The sequence below is a fragment of the Vombatus ursinus genome, unplaced genomic scaffold (genome assembly GCF_900497805.2).
Source record: "Vombatus ursinus unplaced genomic scaffold, bare-nosed wombat genome assembly UNPS02014841.1, whole genome shotgun sequence".
Taxonomy (NCBI): Eukaryota; Metazoa; Chordata; class Mammalia; order Diprotodontia; family Vombatidae; genus Vombatus; species Vombatus ursinus.
In genome coordinates this window covers 7,233,133-7,245,169 of record NW_020954619.1, presented here as the reverse complement: position 1 = coordinate 7,245,169, position 12,037 = coordinate 7,233,133, and the positions used below count along the sequence as shown (strand labels likewise).

The following is a 12,037-nucleotide window of genomic DNA, read 5'->3' as shown; positions in this document are numbered from 1 at the left end:
ACCTCATTACAAATAAGCAAAAGAAAATCCCAAGATAGGTGCTAATTATTTCTTGTCTATAGTAATTCCATCTAAGAAAGCTTGTGTGCACATCTCTTTAAATTTGCTATGTAGGTACAGCTAGGTGGTGCAATGGTTAGAGCACTGGCCTTGGAGTCAGTAGAATCTGATTTCAAAACCACCCTCAAACACTTACTAGCTGTGTGCCCCTGAACAAGTCACTTAACTGTGATTATTTCTCCCCCAAAAAATTTTTTGTAAAATTATATTCTCCATTTATAGAAATCATTTTTGATGCATTTATATTTTTGCACTGCACCAGAAATTTCCCTGAAAGTTCCTCTTCTTAAGTCCTCATTAGACAATAGTGTCTCAAGTTGTATATGTTTTCCTAAATAAGATTCAGTCTACCAAGTGCATTCAATTGGCCACTTGCTTCAAGACCCCAAGAATTACTAGCAAAAGAAGGAATCTCTTCCTTGGGCAGTCCTCTAAATCCTCTTGACTGCTGGCCATGAGAGAACCCAATTCCAGGTTGTGCTAGGAACAACCTAGTTTAGGGATTGTAATAGAACGGTTGTAATAACATATGTAAAGTGTAAACCTTGAAGCCCAATAGAAATGTGAACTCTGTGTGTGTGTGTGTGTGTGTGTGTGTGTGTGTGTGTGTGTATACACAACATAGGTTCACAGACCTGGACCTAAAAGAGACCTTAGAAGTTAATGGTGGCAGCTAGGTGGCGCAGCGGATAGAGCACTGGCCCTGGAATCTGGAAGACCTGGGTTCAAATCTGGCCTCAGACCAAACACTTGACACTAGCTGTGTGACCCTAGGCAAGTCACTTAACCCCAATTGCCTAAAAATAAAAATTTTTTTAAAAAGTTATCAAGTCCAACCTCCCCATTTTATAAATCAGAAAACTGAGGCTCAGATGAAGTACCTCAGTGCTATAGGCATAGCTGTCAAGGCGAGGGAAAAGCTTGCCTCTTGTTGGTTTGAGCAGGATAATTAACTTGTCCCAAGTGGTAGAAGTAGTAAGTGTCAAAGCCAAGACTTGAACCCATATCCTCTGACTGCAGATATGGCATTCTTTCCCCTGCACTAAATCAATTCTCTGTTAGAAGGGCCTTGGTAGCAGGGCCTTGGTAGCATGGAAAAACTTAGACTTCTCAGCATCACATTCCCTGAGACAGGGCACTCAGGTACCTTCCCAGATTAGAAAAACAGTTCATTCTTTTCTGGAGAGAAAGATAAGTCTGCTCCTGGGATTTGCCTATATCCAATCCTAACCCTGTCCTGTTCTAGTGATGCCATATGGAATATCATTAATCTCTGATATTCTACCCAGTGCCATGGCATCATGAGAATTTTCTTGACCTGCTAGGAAGAGATAATGCAACCCTGAAGCCTTAGCTTCCCCTTGACCTAGAGTTCTTGCTAATGATGCTTTTTGGCCTACAACTGGCTAGTGAGGTTCTGCCCTTCTTATCACCTCCAAGAAGAATTGAGCCCATCTTCCAAGTACAGTAAGTTTAAGTCGGGTGGAGCAAAAGTTCTTAAAGAGAAGTGCATACTTCAAGTTCAACTAAACATACATTTTTACATGTGTTACTTTATTTGCTTCCCCTTCCCCCCATCAAAAAATATCACATCTGGAATCATTCTTTACTTCAAAAAAACTGTAATTTCTTTAGTCTAGATATTCTTTCTGCCAACATAGTTTACAACCTCTCTGTGCTGTAGGGGACAATTTTATGAGCTGCTATGATTGAAAAAATTCATGACATTATAGTTAGTTTTGTAGTGATGAGCCTCTCTGAACTTAATTAGGAGCATCCTTGTACAAGTGTTCATCATTGGGCCCATATTCCTAAACTTTCCACTTGATAGGTTCTGAGAAAGCTTATACTCAATGGACATAGCCCCCAAAATCACTACCACAATGAGTAATCAGAGTGGGACACTGAAGGAAGGATCTGGAACCAAGAATACTTTTCAATAATCAATACTGACAGACTATTTAACTGCAGATTGTGCTTAGTGATAAATGAGTTGAAATTTAAGGTCATATTTGGACAAGAATGTGAAAAAAGGCAAGTGCATTAAGAAGTCCTTCAAATCAATACAAACATTTTGGAAAGCAGTTTGAAATTTTGCAAAGAAAGTGACTGATATGTCCATACCTTTGACCCAGAGACTCTGCTACTGGACTTATACCCCAAAGAGGCCAGTGATAAGAAGAAAATCCCCACATACATCAAAATATTAGTTGCAACATTTTTTTTGAGATAGCAAAGAATTGTAAATCAAGTGGTTGTCTATCAGTTGAGCGGGGAGGTAATGTCTAAACAAATTGTGACAAATTCATGTAATGGAATATTATTGTGCTATAAGAAATGACCTGATAAAGACAGAGAAACATGGAAAGATTTATATGAACTAATGCAGAGTGAAATTAGCAGATCCAAGGAAACAATATAAACAGTGGCTACAACAATGTAAATGGAAAAATCCACCACAAAACAATCAAAAGTGAATGTTGCAAAATTAGAAAGAATAAGCATGACTCCAAAGAAGAAATATGAAGAGACACCCCAACCCACACTTTTATAAAGTTGGGGAGTCCATGGGTGTAATACATAGTACATACTTTCAAACTTTTTCTATTTATTGATCAGTTTTTGCTGGTTTCTTTTCTCTTTCTTTTTTTTATTTAGAAATTATTTCTTATAAGGGATAGTTTTCTCTGAGAGGGAGAGGGATACTGGGAAAAATTTTGATGATTAAAAAAATCAACTTAAATGTTATTTTAAAAAGAAAAAGAACAAAAATAAGTTCCACAAATAGTACATAAAGGACTCTGAGCCTACAGAAAGACCCCCCGACTCCTGGTAAAGAGAGTCCTCCAGTCAATCTATCCTCATGGGCCAGACTTTAAAAAACATATTTCAAAGCACAAAGTTAAAAAGGTAACCTCTTCTCACTCTTCAGAGACTTGACTGCCTAATTCCCTTTATAAGAGTCAAAGTCCTCCCAAAACAATAAACTCCCAGGATCATGAAAAATGAGAAGCTCCCTTTCCATGACCTGGGACCACTGTACCTGTTGTCTTCATTCTCAATGATGCGCTTGTACCGCTCCAATTCATTTTCCAATGATTGCTGGTATATTGCCAACTGGCGGCAGTCATTAGTGTACTTTTCCAGCATTTTTTCTGCATCTTCAATCTCTTTCCTCAGAGTTTCAATCTGCTCATTGTAAAGTTGAATCTCATCATCGTAACTCTCTTGGGTGTTTTTAATAGTTTGTTCCTGTGTCAGGGTCTATTGAACAAACACGCAAACATACAGAGAGAGAAAAAAAACAACATTCTTCCATGTTCACTAAGACATTTTTTTCCATGAGCAAGTCCAGGCTTAGGAAAAATATATGACATATACATATATGTATTCATATGTGTATGTATGTGTGTGTCTGTGTGTATATACATGAATGTGAACATAATTCAAGACATCTACCCCAGCTTTCTTTTTGACATTCATCCTGCTGATACACGCATCTAAGACTGATCTCCTGGGACTATGCCTTTGGTAACTGAATACATTTAGCTTTGAACACTTGCCCTGGCTTCCATACTATCCTGATTGGTGAGTACTCGAGCCCAAACTCACTCATCTTCTTGCCATTTTGTTCTGCCACCCTACATATAACCTTCCCCTCAATCCCCTGCCCTCCCTCCCCCCATAATACACACCACTTTCTACTTTTTGTACTAGAAATCCTAATCAAATCAATATTGCTATTATTAGCTGGCTCATCAATTGACTTCCCTATGGCACCATTCATTCTCCTTGTGACATATCAGATCAAAATGCCCTCAATACTCCCTTTTATGTGTTATTTCTCCATATAAGAATCCAAACTTATTGAGTGCAAGAATGTCCCCTTTTTGAATGTATATCCCCAGTGCTTAACACAGCACTTGGCATGTAATAAGTACTTAAAAGCTTTTTCATTCATTCTTTCAAACATTTGGGATTTTGTCAGTATGGGTAATCCCTCCCCTGATAGAGATCACAACCCTTCTGCAACTTCATACATGACCAACCTGGTAATAAGGCTCTTTGAACTCAGCTGGACCAGTCTTTAGTTAGCAAATAAATGAAAACTTCTTTCTAGTTTAGTAAAAACCTTCCAGATCTTGGTCTTTGCTGACATAGTATTTGAGAATTCAGGATCAACGGCTCTGCTTATGTGTATGTGCATATATTACATAATTATATTATATGTTACATATTATATTGCATAATACTTGTATTATTATATGTTATATATGATATGTGTGTATGTACATGTTATATATATAGATTATATATATATATATATAAATTTCTACTAAACTAGAAAGGAATCAAATATAGGCCCAGTTATGGTTTTTTGTTTGATATATGTGTATATATGTACACACATATGTGTGTATGTTTATAGCCATATATAATCAAATATATTGGAGTATATATACATACACACAAACACATACACACACACATAAACACATGAAAAATGGTGGTTGACAGCAAATGGCACCATTTTGGATCCCATAGACAAGGAAAATGATTAAAGTATATGTAAAAGTGTTATCAAAGCTATATATAGATGCACACAAATTATCTAATAAATTAAGCCCAGATAAGTCAGATTAAAAAAAACCATTACTTAAAATGTCTGCATAATGAATATTAAAACATTTTTCAGGACCAGATTAATCAACTATAAGTCTGATTGCTAAAGAAAGTCAGAAGAATTAACAGCACATACACTATGTGCTAAATATACACTGTGATTTTTCTGTTGAAATAAAGGAGGAAATTATCTTCTTGTTTTTATTTTGTCTTTATCCAAAAGTAGTAGTGGGAATTTTCCATTTTCTCTAAAGTTAGGTTGGATCTATCTTCTTGTTGTTGTCCAACTCTTCATAACTCTGTGGAGCACAGCACGCTAATGCTGTCCATGAGGTTTTGCTGGCAAAGATACCAGAGTGGTTTGTCATTTCCTTCTCCAGTGGATTAAAGCTAACAAAGGTTAAGTGACTTGACTAGGGTCACACAACTAATAAGTATCTGAGGCCAGATTTTAACTCAGGTCTTTCTGACTCCAGGCCCAGCATTCCAGCCCCAGCACTGAGCCACTTCTATTTTGTACATACCGTGTGTGTGTGTGTGTGTGTGTGTGTGTGTGTGTGTATGGATACATATATACATACACATGGATGTACAAATATAACTATATATGCCTATGTAGGTATTTATAAATATAACTATATAAAAATACCGATTTATAGGTACATGCTATCTTCCCCATTTGAATATAAGCTCCTTGAAGGCCTGCACTATTTTTGTCTTTCTTTGTAATCCCCAAGAACTTATCACAATGCTTGTCATTGAGTAAGCTTAACAAATGTTTATTGATTGATTGATTGATTTTTACACTGCTGAAGGATTATAAGTTATGTCAGAGCCTTTTAAATATTGTGCCTTGGCAAAAAAAAAAAAAAAAAAAAAAAAACCCTGGTCATCCCATCCTAGTTACTGCTACTGCTCTCAAGCCAGTACTTACTGTGGGCAAATCACTTTTTCTCTCTGAATTTTAATTCCCCTGCCTGTAAAATGGGTGCAAGGAAATGGGGTGGGGAGAAAATAATACTTGCACTAGCTAACTCACAAGGTTGCTCTGAGAAAAGCACTAGAGAAAAGAGAACTATTAATAGAAATATTCTCTCACACAATCACCCAGGCCAAATAACAATTACAGACAAGAAAAATTAAGGGGAAATAAATGTTCTATTTAATTGACTTTACTACCAACATAGTAGCTACAACCTGCAAATTTCCTCATATGAAGAACTCATTAAAATGTTTATTGCCTGGTACATTTTTTGGTATGGCTGATATTTTAATATTTTTAGCCTTTCCTCTCTGTCTCATTTCCTCATGTGGCAGACAGGTAGAACTCCCATAGCTTCCATGAGATATCATTCTGGTCAATATTCATAGCACTTCCCCTGTCTAGAAGAGATGCATACCAGCTCAGATGTGCCCCGGGAGAAAAGAATCTAACAAAGAAAAGTTCAAAATTTCAAATTGAAATGAGCATATCATCCAAGCTGGATCTGTATGTGCAAATTACCTCATTGCAATTACAAATGAATTCAGCATAATTCCTTTAAATAAACTTACAAAAAGTAGATATATACACCATTTTTCAGGCATGCTATTGTTCAGTCATTTTTCAGTTGTGTCCAACTCTTCATGACCCCATTGGCAAAGATACTGAAGTGGTTCACCATTTCCTTCTCCAGCTCATTTTACAGATGAAGAAATTGAGGCAAACAAGGTTAAGCGACTTTCCCAAGGTCACACAACTAGTAAGTGCCTGAAGCCAGATTTGAATTCAGGAAGATGAATCTTCCTGACTTCAGACCCAGTACTCTACCCACTGCATCACCTAGCTGCCCTTTTCAGGCACACATCTAAGTACACATATACTCAAAGTTCAGACAGTATATACTAACTTTTTGTGTCAGAGTGTATATAGAACTTACTATCCTTTTTTTGAGGTGGGGAGGGAGAAAAAGAGTGCAAAGGGAAGGGGTCTAGACTTATGATTTTATCAGGGTAGAGAAGTAAAAGTAAGGAAATGTCTGTATTAATGTAGGTCTTCAACTGTCCTGCAATTTAGTCAGAGAATTGCTGGGGGTCATGAGAGGAAACTCAGCCAGAATGTGTCAAAGTCAGGACTTGAACCCAGGTCATTCAGACTCCAAGTCTAGTTCTCTGTCCACTAAGCCATGCTGCCTCATATTGCAATGTCCTGAAAAAATTTTACAAGCTGCAAAGGAAAATCTTCCATAGAACAGAAGGATTTGAAAGACAGCCTGGGGACTTGCTCAAGGAGCGTAAGGCTCAAAAAGCACGAATTATGCCTCAGCATAAGAGAAACATGAAGTCAAGCTTTTTATCTCATCTATAAATTAAGGGGGTTGGACAGGTGATCTCTAAGGTCCCTTCTACCTTTCAATCTACAATCCTATGATCTCTATTTAGAATTCAGAGAAACAGACAACTTAAAGGGTTGACAGGAAAGGTCTGACTCCAGCAGGGTCCAGCAAGCTAATAGCAGGCTGCGCCCACTCTTCCATTCTCCCACAAACCAGCACAGGCCTTTGGGTCAACTGAATCAATAGTGGCCATTCTGGAGCTCTCAGCCCACAGATGGGAAGGGGGCTGCAACTGGTCAGGAGATTACAAGGGACACTTTGCTAACACTAGATGCAGAACTCTGTTGCGTTGCCCATATGGGGATCCAGGTTGCAGGCCTGGGTTGCAGTCCCAGGGAGAGGAGGAGCATTATTAACACACTAGAGAATGTGGCTGCAGGGGAACAGGGACCCTGGTCACAGTTCCAGGGCAGAAAAGAATGCTAACAGTTAACTCACAGACAAGAGCACAACAGGAGAACAGTAACCAGATCTCTCCTTAGATTGTATCACCCTGGAAGAACTGAAAACTTACAGGTCCTCAGAATTAACTCTAAAAACAGGTGCACAAATGCCTGAAGCTTGGGAGAGTACCCTCTCCACCCCAAAAGCAGAGTCCAACTTTAACACAAAACCTAAAGTCAAGAAATAGGCTGGGAAAATGAGTAAACAATAAAAAGAACCTGACCATGAAAAGTTACTATGGTAACTGGAAAGATCAAAACACAAATAGGGAAGAGGACAACAATGTCAAAATAGCTACATGTGAAGCCTCAAAGAAAAATGTAAATTTGTGTCAGGCCCAAAAAAGAATTCCAGGAAGAGCTCAAAAAGGATTTTAAAAATCAAATAAAAGAGATAGAAGAAAAATTGGGGAAAGAAATGAGAGTGATGCAAGAGAATGTTGAAGAAAGAGTCAACAGTTTGGTAAAGGAAACACAAAAAATGAAAGATGTATAAAAATTCACTGAAGAAAACAACTCCCTAAAAAATAGGATTGGTCAAATGGAAAAGGAGGTAGGAAAGTTCACTGAAGAAAATAATTCCTTAAAAATTAGAATTGGGCAAATGGAAGCTAATGACTCCATGAGACATTGAGAAATACTAAAACAAAATCAAGAGAAGAAAAAGAGAAGAAAATATGAAATTTCTCATGGAAAAAAAAACTCACCTGGAAAATAGATCAAGGAGAGATAATTTAAAAATTATTGGACTCCCTGAAAGCTATGATAAAAAAAAGCCTAGATATCATCTTTCAAGATATTATTAAGGAAAATTTCCATGATATCTTAGAACCAGAAGGTTCCTGAAATAGATCCCAAAATGAAAAATAACTAAAAGGAGCTAATATCAAAATTTACATGGAAGAACAAAAGATCAAGAATATGAAGGAATTAATGAGAAAAAAATGTGAAAGAAGGTGGCCAAGCCATATCAGATCTCAAACTGTATAACAAAACAGTATTCATCAAAATAATCTGATACTGGCTAAGAAATAGAGTGGTGGATCAGTGGAAGAGAGTGAGTACACAATACAAAGTAGATAATGACCATAGTAATCTAGGATTTGATAAACAAAAATAAATAAAATCCCAGATTTAAAGACAAGAATTCACTACTTGACAAAAACTGCTGAAAAAACTAGAAAGCAGTTTGGCAGAAATTAGGTATAGACCAACATCTCACACTGTATACCAAGATAAGGTCAAAATGGGTACATGGTTTAGACATAAAAGGTAATATCATAAGCAAATTAGCGAGTGTGGGAGAGTTTACCTGTCAGATCTATAGATAAAGGAAGAACTTCTGACCAAACTAGAGAGCATTACAGGATGTAAAGTGGATAATTTTGAATGCATTAAATTAAAAGGGTTTTGCACAAACAAAACCAATATAGCCAAGATTAGAAGGAAAGCAGAAAATTGGGGGTGAGAAGGTTTATAGCAAGTTTCTCTGATAAAGGTGTCATTTCTCAAATATGTAAAGAACTGGTCAAATTTATGTGAATGTGAATTATTCCCCAATTGATATATGGTCCAAGGATATGAAGAGGCAGTTTTCAGATGAAGAAATCAAAGCTATCCGCAGTCATTTGAAAAAATGCTCTAAATCACTATTGATTAGAGAAATGCAAATCAAAACAACTCTGAAATACCACCTCACATCTATCAGATTAGTTAATATGGCAAATAACAAACGTTAGAGGTGATGTGGGAAAATTGGGATGCTAAAGTACCATTGGTGGAATTGTAAACTAATCCAACCATTCTGGAGAACAATTTGGAACTATGCCCAAAAGGCTAAAAAATTGTGCATAGTCTTTGACCCAGCAATACCACTACTAAGTCTGTATCTCAAAACAACGAAAAAGAAAAAGGACTTATGTGTACAATAATATTTATAATAGCTCTTTTTGTATTGACAAAGAATTGGAAATTAAGAGAATACCCATCAATTGAGGAATGGCTAAACAAATTGTGGTATCTGATTGTAATGGAATACTATTGTGCTGTAAAAAATGATGAGCAGGATGCTTTCAGAAAAACCTAGAGAGGCTTTCACAAACTGATGCAAAGTGAAGTGAGCAAAACCAGAAGAACATTATACACAGGAACAGCAATATTGCAGGACGATCAACTGTAAATGACTTAGCTATTCTTAGCAATAAAAAAAAATCCAAGACAATTCCCAAGGACTTAGGATGAAAAATGCCATCCACCTCCAGAGTAAGAACTGATGGAGTTGAATGCAGATCGAAGCATACTATATTTTACTTTTTTTCTCATGTTTTTGTCTGTCTCTTCTTTCACAACATGACTAATATGGAAATATGTTTTGCATAGCTGCACATATATAACCTATCAAATTGCTTGCCTTCTCAATGAGGAGGAAGGGGGGAGGGAGGGAAGGAAAGAGGGAAAGAATTGAAATTAAAATATTTTTAAATGAATGTTAAAATTGTTTTTACATATAATTGGAAAAAAATAAAATATAGGGCTATAAAAGTTTAAATATAGTTTGTAAAAAGTGTAAAATAATATTGAAGGTTATCATTTAAATAATATCCCCCTTCCCTTCGCAGAGATGAAAGGTCCACAAATGTTGTACAGTATACATATTTTCAGTATACTGATTTTTGTTTTGCTATTTAAAAAATACTATTTGTTATATGAAAAGTCTCTGTAGCAGGGAAGGGAGAGAGTTATTGGGGAAATTATAGTGATGTAAAAATTGTAATATTTTTCTCTTTAAGTATTTTGGTCAGAAATTAGGCAACTTAGAATTTCAGATGCCAAATTTAGTAGGACTTAGAAGCACCTGCTAAAGGAAAGCAATGGGAAATAAATGGAAGGAAGAAACCATAAGTGTGAATGGGATAAACTCACCTATAATTAGAAGATGATAGCACAATGGATTAGATAGGAGAATCCAACAATATGTTGTTTACAAAAACACACTTGAAACATAAATATTCACATAGAGTTAAAATAAAAGTCTAAAGCAAAATCTAGTCTGCTTCAGCAGCAGTAAAGAATCCTGAACTCTGATCAATTCAATTACCAGCAATGATTCCAGAGAACCATCAATGAAGCTTGCTACTTACCTCCTGAGAGAGAAGTGATGGACTCAGAGTAGAAAATGAAACATACATTTTTAGACATGGCCAATGAGGGAATTTGTCTTGCTTGATTATGCATATGGGTTATAAGCAGAAGGGTACTAGAGTCAGCTCTAACTTAAATTTTCAGTGCAAGCACTTACACCACAAAAATCAACAAGTGTTCCAAATCAGGGCTTGATTTACTATTTTGTTTACTGTCTAGATTTTATAAAGCAATGGAGAAAATGTTAATAATGCACATTAAGCTTAAAAGTGTGTGGTGTATACTTTTCTTTTTGAAAGTCAGTTGTTAAACATTTAACCTCGCACCTCTGGTTACAAAAGTTTTGTTTTTCTTTTTTTTTTTCAGTGAGGGCAGGAGTGGGAAGGGAAAAATGCTCAATAATTGATAAAAAGAAAAATAAAAGTTACTTTTTTTAAAAAGCACATGCCAAAATAAAATAGCAACCAACCTTGGTGGCTGAAAGTAGATAATAAAATATACTTTCCTTCTCTCTAGAGAAGGTAAGGGATTCTAGAAGCAGAATAATGTATATGGTAGCAGATGTCATCAATTTCCAGTCAGTTTTTCTTAACTGTTTTAATTTATTAGCAGGGAAGTTTCCATGGCAGGTAAGGGGGGATATTGGGAATTGACTTCAGTATAAAAAACAAAAGGCAGCATTAAAACTATTTTTTATTGCTAGATTTGTGGGTCAGAGAACCTAGGTACAAATCCTAGCTCATTACTTCATTTCCCACTCAACTGCTCCTTTTTGGACATTTCCATCATGCCCCCAGAAACCTCACCATTAGGAACCTTATTATCCTGCAAAGACAGCATCAACCTTGGTACTCATACTTCAGCAAAACCCTTTGCCCTTCTGAATGAACGGTGAGGAAAGAGCTTTTCCTAATACCTCCTTTAAGATAGCATCTAAGTCAGTTATATCTTCATTTCCTTCATGGCTACACTCCTTTGCATTTCTTCATCATTTGGGGCTCCTCTCCCCTCCTTTTCAGTTTCTTTTTATATATTGTCTTTCTTCATTAGATAGTAAGTTCCTTTGAGGGCTTAGTCTTTCTTTTTTCTATTTAGAACCCCAGCACTTAACACAGTGCCTAGCCCATTTTGGGTGCTTAATAAATGTTCACTGACAACATGACCTTAGGCAAAAAAGTCATCTAACATCTCTGGGACCCACTTTCTTTTTAACAATTTTTTTCAATTAACAAGCATTTTTATATCACCCTCCCACTTTCCCCCACTGCTGAAAAAAAAGAAAAACAAAACTCTTGTAACTAATATATATAGTCAAGTAAAACAAATTCCCACATTGGCCATGTCCTAAAAAACTGTCATGTTGTGCATATTTAATCCATCACTTCTGTGGAAAGA

The 12,037-nt window shown here is 36.3% G+C and overlaps 1 protein-coding gene across 1 annotated transcript in view; it reads right to left on the bottom strand.

The window, feature by feature from the left end:
* Window positions 1-12,037, bottom strand: part of BFSP1 (beaded filament structural protein 1) — a 55,101-nt gene that overhangs the window by 7,048 nt on the left and 36,016 nt on the right. Inside the window, exon 6 of the mRNA XM_027840366.1 lies at window positions 3,104-3,324. Within this exon, the coding sequence (XP_027696167.1) occupies window positions 3,104-3,324 (221 nt within the window). The remainder of the gene's footprint in view (window positions 1-3,103; window positions 3,325-12,037) is intronic.